This window comes from Telmatherina bonti (assembly GCF_933228915.1).
Source record: "Telmatherina bonti genome assembly, chromosome: 15".
Taxonomy (NCBI): Eukaryota; Metazoa; Chordata; class Actinopteri; order Atheriniformes; family Telmatherinidae; genus Telmatherina; species Telmatherina bonti.
In genome coordinates this window covers 22192961-22208616 of record NC_136613.1, presented here as the reverse complement: position 1 = coordinate 22208616, position 15656 = coordinate 22192961, and the positions used below count along the sequence as shown (strand labels likewise).

At 42.5% G+C, this 15656-nt stretch overlaps 1 protein-coding gene across 2 annotated transcripts; it reads left to right on the top strand.

Moving 5' to 3' along the window:
* Positions 1-6654: 6654 nt before the first annotated feature.
* On the top strand, positions 6655-13800 carry map3k13 (mitogen-activated protein kinase kinase kinase 13; the record flags this gene model as incomplete). Of its 2 annotated transcripts, none has more annotated exons than XM_079254799.1 (13): positions 6655-7279; positions 8220-8403; positions 8515-8706; positions 9537-9695; positions 9847-10005; positions 10109-10217; positions 10375-10484; positions 10578-10694; positions 11174-11317; positions 12084-12843; positions 12934-13001; positions 13150-13441; positions 13676-13800. In XM_079254799.1, the coding sequence occupies 13 exons, from the start codon at positions 6655-6657 to the stop codon at positions 13775-13777; spliced, it is 3021 nt and encodes a 1006-aa protein (XP_079110925.1). In that variant the 3' UTR covers positions 13778-13800. The 2 variants fall into 2 exon arrangements, with proteins under 2 accessions (XP_079110925.1, XP_079110924.1); XM_079254798.1 differs by having other exon boundaries at positions 12931-13001.
* Positions 13801-15656: the final 1856 nt, after the last annotated feature.

Genomic DNA, 15656 nt, shown 5'->3' with positions numbered 1-15656 from the left:
AAACACAGTGGTCAGAGAGGACGGGCTTTTCTGGGACACACGTGTTTTGTGTATATCCAAGAGCAGTTCTGTATGTGCACATACACAAATGCCATTGCTTTCTCATCTAGTCTCTTGTTTAACCTAAATTAACCTACTTTGTGTTCTGTCTGCCTGCTGCCTGTGCTTGCCTTATCATCTTTGACCCCCCCCACCTTTTTTTTTTTTTTTTTCATCCTCATCCATCTCTTAATTTACTTGGCAGCAGTATAGCTCAAGAGTGTGCCCACCTCTGTCCTCTGCTAAGCATGTTTATGTAACTGCACAGGATGAATAGCCAGCAGTCAGGCTTTAGAGAAGGGGGGGGGGGGCAGTGGAGAGATCCATCTATCAAATTTTGTACTTTGCATTTTATTTTATTTTCCTTTTTTAAAGGTTTGGATCCTGCAGTGTCTGACTTCAGCTGATAGGTTAGATTTACTTCTGAGATCTGCATGTGTGTTGTATTTTTATAAGCGGAGGGTAGCATGAGCCTAATGTGTATTGATTTACTGGCTTTCTACTATGGCAGGATCTGTCTTTGGGCAGAAGAAAAAAACATGCAGTCCTACACCCACTAGCTCCCAATACACTCACTTGTCCCACTTCCTTTTTTATTTTATTCTTTTGTTCTTTAGCTTTGAGTATTTTAATATTTCATTCATTAAATGGTGTCAGTCACAGCTAGTCTCTTGTGATATGCATGTTTGTCTTTCTCTCCCCTTGTTGGCGAGCCAGCCAGGCCATCCCGATTAAAAGAGCACAAGGGGAATTGTTGTGGCAGCAGCTGCTCTGGTGTGCACTGTCGTCAAATGTGTGTGTGCTGCTGTCTCCTGGTCGTGCAGGGCAGACAGGCCCAGTTCACATGGAGCCGGCTCCTCTTGTGTCCTTTGTTGTCGCTTTGGGAGTCTTTCCCATTGGAGCAGTGGTCGGTACTATATCATGCTGCCAGTAGCTACAGTATTTGCAAAGTGGTAGCTTCTTTATCTGTTTTGTCTTTTCTTTCCTGTTTCTTTGCTTTCATTCTTTTGACTTCCTGCTAGGAAATTGCCCTCCACATCATCCTCATTTACCATCCTGCACGTGCCTCTCTGTCTTCCTGATCTGCTTTTTCTTCCTCCACCATCTCCATGGCCTTACCGCTCTTTTCTGTCTTATTAGATTTATCAACTATCTGTATAAATCTGGTGAGGATTTATAAATATAGTCTTGTTAAGCTATATTATTAGTCATCACTAGGAGCAAAGAGTGTGCTTGATGAAAACGGGCACATGTTGAAATCTTGCAGATTTTAGCCTGTCTGTCCTGGTTGCTGTGCTGGTTGTAGCCTCACTGAGAGGTTGAGGAATTAAGCTGGAGGGGAGAGTGTGTGACGTGTCTGTGGCACACACTTGTTTTTTTTCTCAGTTATTTATTTTCTCCATTTCTGGCTGGTACCAGCTAAAGCTATTTAAGGTGCAAGTTATGCTTCTGTGCGGAGTGCTGATGGTTCAGTGGATTCCTTTAAATCACAAAGTCAGATCTGGGATATGGGGACTTACTCAGCTTAACTCCCTGACAAACTGGTTTTACTGACTTTTTTATGCACAGTTCACTGGTCATACCTATCTGGCAATTTCATTCATGCACCTGACTCATTTACTTTAATCTTCTTTCGGTCAAACGCCAGCTTTCACAACTATTGCACACAATCTCATCTAACACTCTCCCTGTGACTTCAGCCGCAGCCTTGACCTTGTTCTTATGTGCCCAACATTGCACACCAAGCCCTAAACTGGCAGGTATGCAGGTGAGGATAATTACTTTGTGGCCTGCTTTCTTTTCTAACCGTATTTAAGTCAGCCCAGGTGAGTCCCCATGGGGAATCAGAATATGAGGAAAGGATTATAGGGAAATGTCAGTCATGAGATGGCAGATGTGCTGTGCCAGAATTTTTTTTTTATTTTACCCTCCACACGTTTCTATCTCCGCACCAGCAGATGATTACTTTCATTCACCTACAGCAGGCCAACAGTTCCCTCTGGAAGGAACTGGTATGGTGGAGGAAGAAAGCTGATTTAGATATTAGCCCGGATCTATCAGCAGAATTACATGGTTTACAATGAATTCTGCCAGATATTCTCTAGTTGAACAATAACAAAAGTATCTGTGAGAGTTATGTTTGCAGATTCCTCTTTTGCAGAATTAATTAACATGGTCTGTGAAAGTCCATAGTCAGCTCTAACTGGGAAAACCAGTAGAGATATCAGAGTTCAGTTCTTCACCTATGACCCAGAATGACAGACTATCACATGCTCGCTGGAAACCAGCACTCTTCTCACCATCTGTTTTTCACCTTCTTTTTTTTCTTTTCAAGAGAGGAGGTGAAAAGGGACATTAAACATTCAGGCACGTTACTATTTATCATTCTCCCCAGAAATAAGCTCTTCAGAATGAATGAATGAATTTAACGCTCACTTACTGTGCTGCATGCATGTATGATGTGTCGGATTCGTTTGTAACTTCTATGAAATCTAAAAGTGCTGGACAGTAGAGATGCACAATATTATCTTCACTATACCTCTGTTGTCGGACAAATGAGTTGTAAAATATTGGCTTTTCGGCTCTCAGACAAAAATCCAATATCATACATCTGTACTTGACTGTACAAAAAGCTGACATTTTTTACTTTTCTGCTTTTTCAGGATAAAATTGTTGTCCAACACAATACAAAGCTTTTAACAGCACATTGAAAAGGCCATGTTGTTGTTGTTATTTAAGCAAAACTGTTATGGTCTCCCTTTGTGATGGCCTTCAGGCTTCTGGCCCATCCAAACCTGAGAACTGAAAGAGACTGACTGTGACTGCTAGCATAAGGTCAGGATGGATGCTGTGTTGACATGGTAACGTGTGAATGATGAGGTGGGTCCGGGGCTAAATTGGTTCTTTGTTGGAGGCGCAGCTGTCACCTGAAAGGAGGTACCCTTGTGGGTCCCAGCGGGGCTTCTCTTAATGAGGAGCAGATTGATGAAGACACAGATGACACTGCTGTGTTTGTGTGTGTGAGTATGAAAGTGAATGACCATTGATGTTAAAAGTGTCTCTACAACTGCATTAAAATGTGCTGGGAGGTTCAGCTGCTGTTTTTGTATTACTCAGTAAATGTCAGCATGGTTACTGCAGTTTCACAAACTGCTTTACCCTGTGAATTGCTGGGAGTAGTGGGATTATTGGAATTATTGGATCCTGCCAGACACACCCTGTGTGGATGTGTGTATGTGTTAGTGTGTGCGCGTGTTCCCTGAACCTGATCCCTCCCTGCAAGACCAGATGCTGTACTCACACACACACACACACACACACACACACACACACACACACACACACACACACACACACACACACACACACACACACAAATGTACTAATAAATAACTATTATCAAAAGCTCTTTCTCTGCTTAACCTGCTCCATAGCTTTGTTTATTACTAAACATGTGTATACAATAGCATATTGTGTTATCCACTCTTGACATCACTTCACCTTCAGGAAGGCAAACATTTAAATATGAAGAAGAAAAATGGAGCTGGAGGGCTGAATAGGGTCTGTGTTTATACAAGCATGTCTCTAGAGCCCTGTAGAAGGATTAAAGGATCAGCCCCTGATAATTTCTCCCTCGCTATCTCTCCTTTTCATGCATGCTTTCTTTCTTCATATCATTCATTTTACGGAACATGTGCATTGTGTCCTCTCAGTTAAAATATCCACATTTTACAATCCTCTTTCTGGACTTCAGAGGGACAGCCAGAGTGTCCTTGGTTATCGTAGCAATCCCTTTTGGAAAGTCCTGTAAATAAATGACTATGTAAATTAAACCCAGAGCCCCTCTTGATCAGGCACAGACATTATTAATGGGACTCTATGCACATTGAGATTTTCCATTGGTGGTTGATGGGAGCAAGCAAGAAGTTTCTCTCCTGTTCTCAGTGTCAGGAAACAGACATAAGAAGTCAAAAGGCATCAGATTTTCTGTCAGATTGTGCTCCGTGGAGATAATTGTGATTCCAGCTTTGTATGGTTGTGTGTTGATGTGCTTTCTGCCGCCTGGCTGATCACATCCACCCCACTTTGGCACATGTCAGAAACCCAGTTCTGAGAATTGTCTGCGAGGTGGAATTACAGTGTCGGCCTGTGCTCGCACAGCTCGTTTGTCTGCTTTGGAAGGGACGGATTTATTGGATACCTGAGAGAGCATTCTCTCCTTCCCCTGCACTCTCAGCAGCCTGCTTAGAGACAGGCCTGCATTATAGATGAACTCCGGCAGCCGCCACACTCTCACAGCGCTCAGGTTACTCCCAGTGGATCATACACGCGCAGTACATGCATCTGCACAAACATGGAGGGGACGTTTGTGTGGACCATGGATGTATAGTTTTTAGCTATGAATGTTTCCAGTTAGTCCTGTCAAGAACTTTTTTTCTTTTCTTAGCTAACTTTCAACTTACAATTGGGTATAAAAAAAAAAAAAGTAGAATATAGTAAATATGTGATGAAAACACATTCTTAAGTTTGCATCCACTCAGGATGTTATAGCTTCAAAAACAAACTTATCAGGTGTAAACAGTATTTTCACCAAAGCCAAGAAGAAGAACTGCTTACTCATTTTATCGCTCTCTGAACAGGGCAACAGAAAACAGGCGTATCTTCTTTTTTTTTTCTTCTTCTTCTTCAATTATACTACTAAAGTGTCCTCTTCATTATGAAACCTCCACAACACAGAGCCAACTCCCAGTTCTGCCTCTGTCTCCTCCTTCAAGGACTTTGATTTTCACTTTGTAATTGTTCACATTTTCTCTTTCTGTACTCTCAACTGCTTTCTGTTGCCTCCTTAAAATTGATTGGATAGGTGAGGTTATGTCCTCATGTTTACAAGGAGACCACATTGAATTCATTGTCATCGATTCACTGTTCTGTGTTCTTCGGCTGAAATTTGAAGAGCTGCCGAAATGACCTTCTGTTTCTATGAAACTCAGTTGTGCTACACTGGCTGAAAAGGAATGTTTCAGCAAGAGTAAGATTTGAGTAGTTTGGATTTTGGTAACTCCTAGAGGCAGTGCTGGAAAAAGACACTGTGTCATTACTCATCAATATACCTCACACACATGCATTATATAACTAAAGTTAAATCAGAGTTAAGCTGTAAACCACTATTGATGGTGGAAAGCGCTCAGTTTCAGACTAAAACAGTCTTCTTGTTACTTTTAACAAGAAAAAAAATGTATTATGATGCAGATAGAGAATTGTAGGGGGGGTTATGTTTTGTAAATAATGTTGGCATTAAAATGCCATAAACTTATATCTCTGCTGTTAATTCTCTTCACTGACTGCTTCTTGACAGTAGGTTGAGGTTCAGTATGTAGACAGTAAATAAGCTCTTCTCAAGGTCTACCTGTGAGCTTTTTATGAGTATTCAGCTTAATTGCATGCATTTTTTTTTTTTATCACATAATCACGCTTCTTCTCCTGGGTTACCAGATAAGCCAGTTTCCATGAACATTAAGAGATGAGCTGGTAGGTGGAACTTTAGTTTATTATTATCGCTTAATCAAAGTCCACTCATGTAGCCTTTTACTACAGGTGAACAGGTTTAGTAGGACTTTGTTTCAAGTTATAATAGCTGTGTTAATCTTGTAAATAAACTTAATAATATAATGATTACTTGTATTCATAAGTGGGCTGTAGGAACTTTTCATTTGTCATTGCTGGATTTATTGGAAAAATTTATTAGGTGAGATTAAGTCTCGCGGTTATAGCATCTCTACAGATGGATCAGCATCCCAATATAGAATAAAAATGTGCTATTATAGAGGATTTACTATTTTCATATTCCGTCCTTGACCCCAAGCGCTTTGTGTAACTAAGATGGTAAAGATCTTTTCATATCAATTCTGCAAGTTTAATTAAAAAAAAAAAAAAAAAAAAGAGAGAGAGAGAAAAACTACATATTTACAGCTGCAGATGTGTGTTTGCTGCCGCTTGGGCGGTGTCTACAGCTGGCACTGCTGTTTAAGCAGGGTGAATGAACTGTGTGTGTGCCAGATGTCTTGCTCTCAGCAGTCCTAATACACAGCACAACCTTTAATCCCCTCTATACTGTTACTGCTTGACAGAGATGATAGAAAAAAACCTCAGTTCTACATGTGTGTGTGCGCGTATGTGAAATTGGTTTAGTCCAAATGTTTCCCATAAGTTTCCCAGAATTGCATTATTTTTATTTACTCTCTAATGTTATTTTGTCTCTCATGCACTGATTTAAAGCCCCTTTGACATCCTCCACTCAGCAGTGTTTGTACTCCATAGCTTAAAATAATAATCATTAATGTAATCCCTCTCAATCCCTGATCTATGAGAGGAAGTGAGAGGATTGTGTTTCACTTTGTGGAAGTAATAGGGTTGCATCATGACAACAGTTGTAATCAAGCACGTGTTTTATTAGAGGTGACTACAGTAGATCTTCCAGATGGATTTAACTTACAATTAACACATCCTTTTCTACTTTTTGTCCTTGCTTTGCTGTTCTGCAGGTGATTTTCAGCTTTCAGAAAAACCGGTACGTTAGGACCTGTACCTCTCATCATCACCGGGCAGCCTGTGCACATGCACGACACCATGGGTAGCTCCCCAGAGGTGCTGTCATGGACTTCCTGCCCCAGTCTGTTGGTGGGGAAGCTGAAGGAGGAGCTCAAGCTCACTGTAGTTGGGGATGCCATGAAGAAATCCAACTCGCCTAATTCTCAACCCCAACCTCCTCAAGCCCCTCTCTCCAATTTACCTCCTCAGATTATCACAGACCTAGCTCCTCCGACACACCTGCCTGTTCCCTTGCAGACACCTGGTCAGGATGAAGACTCTGTGTTGGGGGGTATCAGTCCAGCAAACACAGCTTTGAGCGTGGACTCGACACGGAGTGAAGGTGGACACTTTGACAACAGCGTGCTACAGCTGCAGGAGCAGGATCAGGAGGAAGCTGGGTCACCAGCATCCTGTGAGCATGGTGGGTGTGGAAGTGGCATGGATGAGCAGATGGGAGAAGGGGACTGTCCTGTAGACCACAATGGAGAGGGGAGACCAAGCCACCCGCACCCTGATGACATCAAGCTTCACTTCCAAAGAGCAGGGCCTGGTTCAGGAGGCTTCTTGGAGGGCTTGTTTGGCTGTCTTCGACCTGTCTGGAACATTATAGGAAAGACGTACTCGACAGAATACAAGCTACAACAACAAGGTTAGTTCTGGTTTTCAGCTTTCTGCTTGCTATCAGTTCAACACAGTAAATCCTCAGGGTTGCAAGTGAAATGCACCTGTCTTATTAAGCCTCCTGGGAAACAAACATGTCCTCTAATTGTTCCCAGAAATCGTTATTGAATTATTTTTAAGCTTCAGTGTATTGCTGTTGTGTGCACAGCTGTCGGCTTGTTTTGAGGTCATGTTAAAGGTAGACTCACCTTGCTGCTGGGCTGCCTGTTCAGGCTGGACATGTGGGCTGCAGAGCATGCAAGTTGAGGTCAGACAGAACTGGGTCTAGACTCTGTTGGTTCTCTCTGCAGTGGGCTACAAAGGAGCATAGCTTCTTCTCTATAGCTTCCAAACAGCATATGACAGATCGGCCTTTGACTCATTCAATTCCCTTTACAAATTTTTAATACGTGGAAGTTAAGGTTTGTTTCTATTTTGCATAGTTAAGTAGAGTTGTAGTGCTGACTGTGCTTTTCCAGTGCTAGCTGCATACTTCCACCTCTCAGTTTATTCTGTAACAATATGAAACATAAGATTTAAGCTACAAGATAATCACTTTAAGTTTGTTTTGGTTGGTAAGTTTCTTTTTGTCCCCCCTAAGGATTGAATTTCTCTTTGTAAGAAAACAGTTCAATACTTTAACTTTCATTGGTCCTACACAAACAGAATCTGACATGTAGATTACTGAGCAGTACAGGTGCTTTTAGGCGGATTTTTTTACCTTAATGGAGAAGCAGACTTGTTTCCAGCCTCATGCCAAGCATATTCTACTTTTATTTTTGAAGTTGAAACTTAAGAATATACTGAAAATGCAAAGGAAATGTCAAAACACAAAGAATAGATGGACTGAAACTATGCAAATTCAGACAATTGAGTAAGTATCTAAGTATAGTTGTTTCAGTGTCTAAATGTAATGTACGTGATTGCAGATATGTGGGAGGTTCCGTTCGAGGAGATTTCAGAGCTGCAGTGGCTTGGTAGCGGTGCACAGGGAGCTGTCTTCTTGGGCAAGTTTCGCTCTGAGGAGGTTGCTATCAAGAAAGTGCGAGAGCAGAAAGAGACAGACATTAAACACCTGAGAAAACTCAAGCATCCCAACATCATCAGCTTCAAGTAAGCCTACAAGCACGTCCCCTGAGTGCCACCTTGTGTTAGTGGTGCTTTAGCGAAGTGTAGACTGTTAACAGTGTATAAACTCATTTCCTGTGTTTTTATCTATCCCAGGGGTGTGTGCACTCAAGCACCTTGTTATTGCATCATCATGGAGTACTGTGCCCAGGGTCAGCTCTATGAAGTTCTGAGGGCAGGGAGGAAAGTAACCCCCAGGCTGCTGGTGGACTGGGCTACAGGTATCGCCAGCGGCATGAACTATCTGCACCTGCACAAGATTATCCACCGAGATCTTAAGTCTCCCAAGTGAGTTACTGTTTTGTCAGATAAAGTTTCAGAAATTTTCTTCACTTCTTTCAAATTCTTACTCCCGCGTTTGCAAACTTTGTTGTTTTACCAACAGATCATTAAAGTCGGAGCAGTATTTACAAATGTGCTTAGAAAAATGCAGAAATAAAACTGAACAATACTTAAAGTGCTGCATTGTATAAAACAAAGTTATTTCCTCTTGACTTATGGGAAAATATTGTCCTTTCCTGTTGTGTGATTGTTATTCAGCAGCTTATGGAAGCCATGGTCACGCTCTTAAAGCTGATCAGTAAAGCTCAATAGACCAGCTCAGCGACTTTATTTAAGATGTCTTGGCCCGCAGCAGCAACAATTCAACCTTTCAGCTCTAGATAGAGGGACATTAACTCAAATGCCATCCCTAAAGTTAATAAAAGCAGTTTGTCTGGGAGTTGGAGTAAGACAAAGTATTCTGTCTCATCCTGCCTTTCCTGTCTCTGCACTCTTGTTTCTGTTTCACTGTCCCGCTAATCAATATCATCATGCTGCAGCAGCACTGCCAAACACTGTATTAGTCAGCAAAATGATAGCAGGCTGAATGTGCTGGAAAGGTCAGTCTCATTTGTCTAATGGGGTGATTCAGAGATGCACTTGTGTAAAAATGGTAGAGTGTGCCACAAAAAAGAAGAGCTCCTCTTTAAAACCAGCAGAATATCAAAATAGATGCTTCATCATCAGAAAATATCCTTTATCCTGAATCTGTTCCTCATTAACCTACCCAGATTTTTGTTTAAAAAAAACCTTCACCGTGATACTAAAAAGTTGCAATGTCTCCTTGTGTGTTTTAGTGTTTTGGTCACCCACAACGACACTGTGAAAATTTCTGACTTTGGAACTTCCAAAGAGCTCAGTGACAAAAGTACAAAGATGTCATTTGCGGGTACGGTGGCCTGGATGGCCCCGGAGGTTATAAGAAACGAACCTGTGTCGGAAAAAGTAGACATCTGGTGAGTACTGACATAGCACATATTTATTTTACATTCATTAATCATTTAAACTATATACTGAACATAAATTATACATTTTACCCATGTATTTTAACTTCATATCATATGGTGATGATACTGTTGTCATGAGACCTGTCTGACTTGGGTGCAGGTCATTTGGAGTTGTGTTATGGGAACTGCTCACAGGAGAAATTCCTTACAAAGACGTGGACTCCTCTGCCATCATTTGGGGTGTTGGCAGCAACAGCCTTCACCTTCCTGTTCCCTCCACCTGCCCAGATGGCTTTAAAATCCTCATGAAGCAAACATGGTGAGTGTGGAGCAAACACTACAAGTGACTGTGTCAATTTAAATATCTTTCAAAGAGAGTTCAGTCTTAGTCGTACATTCCTAATTATTCCCATTAATACCAGGCAAGGCAAACCCAGGAATAGGCCTTCGTTTCGGCAGATTCTCCTACATCTCGACATCGCCTCTGCTGATGTTCTAGGAACTCCTCAAGAGACCTACTTTAAGTCTCAGGTTTGGAAAGTTGCATAAAAATAAAAGCCAGCTTTACCTGTTCACATACACTTCTCTTTCCAAGTTACATTTACAAATATTAACTTAAATTTAGGAATACTTTCTTAGATATGAAACTGGCAGCTAAATAAAAGAATAAAAATCCTCAATATTACAGGCAGAGTGGAGGGAGGAAGTGAAGAAGCATTTTGAGAAGATCAAAAGTGAAGGCACGTGCATCCACAGGCTGGACGAGGAGCTGATCCGACGGCGGAGGGATGAACTCAGGTGTGTGTCATGTAGAGGCGATAGTAACGTTCCTGTTGTCAGACAGCTATGAGTTTATTTGTCATTTGGCTTCTTTTTCTGTACCCCCTTCAGACATGCTCTGGACATCCGGGAGCACTATGAGAGGAAACTGGAGAGAGCTAACAACCTCTACATGGAGCTCAGCGCCATCATGCTGCAGCTGGAAGTCCGAGAGAAAGAACTTATGAAGTATGTAAATACGCATTTCTTTCCAAACATCATCACTTTGCCTCACTGCTATCATGTAAAATTACATTTTGCAGGAAATATATTTATGTCTGATCATCATTTCGAGATTTGTTTCGCATTTTAGATTATACTTCAAAGGCAGTTATTTTAGCAGCACTACGCCTGATTTATCTTGTCACAATTTCCTTCCTCAAAATATCTGTGTTGTATTTTGTTCCATGAGGTCAGCGTTTATGTCCTATGTACTGATTTTATAAACATGTATATTAAGTAGCTTAAAGGAAGTCAAAAAGCATCAGATTATCTGTCAGATGTGATTTTTCCTCCCAGCATCTTGAGCTTATTTCAGTGTAAGGAATGAGGGGAAAAATATCTTTTTTAATTTCTGAAGAAAAATCAGAATTTATTTCTGCATAAATTAGCGTAACTGATTTTTTCTCAGTCATATAAAACCAAAAACAATTCTGCTGTTGCTGTAGGAGAGAACAGGCAGTGGAGAAGAAATACCCTGGAACATACAAGCGTCACCTGGTCCGACCCATCGTCCGGTCCAATGCTGTTGAGAAGCTCATCAAGAAAAAAGGAAGCATCTCCCACAAACCTGGGATGCCATCAACTAAAAGGTCTGAACATTAGCCAACCAGCCGGCAATTATAAGATGTAACACACAAACGGGTGGAAGTCAAGAAACTTTTTTCTTAGTTCATTTTTCCTGAGCAGAAATATGAAAAAGAAAATGACAGAAAGGGGTTGAGGTGCCCCCACTGGCTATTAACGGCTTCTTTATCAACTTTAGTAGAAATTCTGGGTGTAGACTAACTCTACTCTGTTACCACTACATGCCCTCAGAAACAAGACAGACTGTGTGCCAGTAAGGAGTGTAACATCACTGTCATGTTGTGTTGACTGGAATAGTTGTCCCATGCTGACAGTCTCATGGCGCTGTCAGTTTTTAAAATGTGTGATTTCCCATTTTCAAGTAGGTACTGTCCCTCTGTGTAAAAGCTGCCTCAGGTCTTAACAGGTTTTATTAGGAGTGTTGTTATCACCACTGCAGTGATGATTACAGCAGTGACATTGGACACTGACTACTGTGTTTTATTTTATGAAACACATCTTTGTGATAAATGCAAAGTGATTGAATGAAATTAAACTTAAGTCTTTGTCTTTATGAACTAAAGATTATCACTCAGACATGCGTATCAAGAGTGGTGTTGTACCAACAGGAGGTCCAGTTAGTGTACGCTTACAGCCTTGTGTCATAATGCCTACATGTGGCGTATTAGGAAGCGTTATTCCAAAATGCCAATACTTAAAATGAAGACCATTAAACAGAAATTAATTTGAATCAATGAATTATATTAATGCTGCTGAATGTATTTCTTTCAGGCCAGACTTGCTCCGCTCTGAAGGCATCCCCAGCGTCGATCCTCTCCCCTCTCCCTCACCACTGTCAGCCAGCCCGAAGGTCTCCACACCTCCTGGCAAAAGCCGCTACAGAAGCAAGCCTCGCCACCGGCGTGCCAACAGCAAAGGCAGCCACAGCGAGTTCCCCGCGGTGCTGAAGCCTGTTGCTGGGGCACCAGAAGACACCCAGTCTTTGCAGGAGCAGCCTTTTCACCATCATCACCACCATCATCATCATCACCCACCAGCTGAGGGACAGTTTCTCCCCCTGAAGGGCCGCGAGGAGGCTGTTGTCAATTGTGCCAACAACTTGCGGTACTTTGGCCCGGCTGCTGCCCTCCGCAGCCCTCAGACTGACCACATGCAGCGCCGCGTTTCTGGCTCCAGCCCTGATCTCATTTCCACTGCTATGGATGCAGACACGCGACAGCGGACTTCATCCACCAGCTCCAATCCTGTATCAGGTGCTGGTGCTGGTTCTTTATGTCCTTGCTGCCAGGCTCACCCCTTTCCCGGCTGCCTGCACTGTCAGGAGACCCCTCCGACACTAAGCCACCCCGAGTTACCACACTACTCCCTGCTCAACACTAAAAGCAGCCAGTCTTCTTTAGGGGTACCCAACCAAGATGCAGCCTCAGATGGAGAGAATGCAAAGAAGACGGAGCCACAGGAACTGGATCCAGCTCAGCACACACACACCCTGCCCTCCGCTCTGCCCCGCACCCTTAGGCCAATGAGAAAGGTGAGCACGATGCAGCAGGTGTGCGATTTGTATCTGTTTTGAGGAAACTTTCTCGTCGATTTACAGCTCTGACTGCTGCTCTTTCAGGGGGGTGATGAGTCATCTGAGGAGGAAGAGGGAGAGGTGGACAGTGAAGTGGAGTTTCCACGGAGACAGAGGTGAAAAGAAGTGGTTCATTTAGTTTGCAAACTTGACCTTTAATGTGTTGTAACACTTGCAACTCATGTGGTCTTACTAAAGTAAATGATCTTTTCCAAACACAACAAACAAAGTATGACTCATAGTTCTTCCTCTACTTCCTCACAGACCTCATCGCTGTATGAGTAGCTTCCAGTCCTACTCCACCTTCAGCTCAGAGAACCTGTCGGTGTCTGACGGGGAGGAGGGAAACACCAGCGACCACTCGCACAGCGGTCCCCTGGAGAGGCTGAGCGCCAGTCAGGAGGAGCACCTGGACGAGCTGCTGTCACACACACCGGACATCCCCATCGACATCTCCACCCAGTCAGACGGCCTCTCTGACAAAGAGTGTGCCGTCCGCCGGGTGAAGACACAGATCTCGCTGGGAAAACTGTGTTCCGATGAACACAGCTATGAGGTCAGTCGATTTTAGATGCATCAGCAATGACAATGTTTGTTTTATTTGGTGTATAAGAGAGATTTGGAAAACACTACCATTACTTCACAGACCCAAACAAACACCAATAAAAACAGAACACTCTACTGCAAAATAAACATTTGTCTCACAAAGGAAAAAAAAGTTTCCCCTATTTTTCATACATTTTAAAGCCACATTAGATCTAATACTTCTGTATTTTCTGTTTGCTCTCAGAACCCTCTGCAGTTCGGTGACTCTGACTGTGATTCCTCAGAAGCGGAGTGCTCTGATGCCACCATTAGAAACAACAAAGTGGGGGCTCCATCCTCTTGGTGAATCTAGCAGTGGGGTGCGGCTCTGCTTTTGCCCTGAGGCCGTCATGTCCCATGTCCCCGTTCTGGGCTCCACAGAAAACACAGCAATAAAAGGACAGCATTGTTAATTACGTTAAGCCCCTCCACTTCTGTCCTTCCCCTCATTAAACCCTCCCATATAGCACTGCATCCAGGCAACCCATGGCAGGGATTCCCTTTTGAATGATAATGTACAGTAGATAAACATTCTTAATTTATTTTTGTCTGAGTTTTGAAGGGAAATTCAGGACCTCTGTAAATTCTTAGATTTGAACAGAGTAAAACAAAACAAAAAAAGAGGACATTTTGAAACTAAGCATGGACTAACCATGTTAGAAAGAGACAACAACTGGTAGAAGGTGCAGATGCTGATGAGAAGAGAACATGTTGAAGCACTAGTGTGTCTGAAGATGACTGCTGGCAGTGGGAGGTTGCATAACGGCAATAGTTCACTACAAGTCTTTGTTTGGCTGCAGTTGTTTTCAGCATTGCACTCTGTGAGAAGAATCCCCAAACAAGCAATCTCTCTTATTGCACTTTGACCGCCCTGCTTCGTTATGAGTTTACAGCGCAGAGACCCGGTGTCCCAATCCGTCTACCTTCATTCTACCCCCACTGTGACTGATATGGGGAATAAAGTGCTCATGGAAACAAGTGTGTACACCAGCATGAACAACCTGCCTCGCAACAGGACTCCTTCCATCCACTCGCACATACAGAAAAAAAATAACCGTATGTGTCATCATCAGGATCCCCATATAGCTGTCAAAGCATGCCTGTGCAGTTTGCAAGATGCAAAAAAGCTGCCTGAAGACTGCATGAAGTGGACAAGCTAGCAAAGCAAGAGATGAAGATTTAGCCGACAGCCAAAAGCTCATTTAAAAGATACTCTTCTTCTCTGCCACTGCTCATCCCTCTCTCTGTGACACGTCATCGGCAATCAGATGTCACAACCAGAGTTGTTCAGTGAGTTAGAGGTGTGTTTGTGTTTGTGTGTGTGTGTGTGTGTGTGTGTGTGTGCGCGCGTATGTGAACACTAAGCCCTTTCCGCACCATTAGACATTACAGTTTCAAGTCTCATCTCAGGATTGTTCGAGGACTGTGAAACTGGACCAATTGTATGAAGGAATGTTCTTTGAGCGGCACGTTACGGACCAAGCAGGAATATTTTAAAAAAAGTCTTACTCATAGCCTTGATGTTCAACCCTTTATCGCTGTAACAAACATGTAGAGGATTTTAGTTGCAATCCAGGTGCAGTATCCCTTTTCTTGAATTCACTCAGTGCAGCATGTCCCATGTACCATTTTCTAGCAGGGTCATTTCTATCATGTGGTAAGTAGTGCCCTATTATTGCCTGGGCTGTGGTAAATAGAACAGCAATAATATACTGTAGGTTGGCACTCAGGGGAGAAAGTAGGGGATTGCTCAGGATAGGGGATGTCTAGCAGGCTAGACGCAACCATGACGACTGGTGGCTAGAGAAAAGCACTTAAATGGTTTTAATTTTATGTTGTCCATTTTTTGGTGAACTTGCCTTTGTGGGATTTGATGCTCAGGTTTTGTGTTGCCAATTGAGAGCAATATATGAACAGCCACTAGATGGTGACAATTACATGCTTATTTTGCCTTGTATTATGTAAAAATCCTTACTCATTCCCCCATCTTTTTTTTTTGTTTTTTTTAAAATATACCCTAGGTAATTTCACTGGTGTTCCCTATGACCAAGCAAATCTCAGTGTCCCAGCAATATAACATTTCTTTCAACTAGTTGTCTTTGAAGAGGGGTACTGCAACTGCAAGAGCTTTATAATTTAGTTTTTATTCCCTGTTTGTCATCCATTATACTGATTTCATCAGCCAG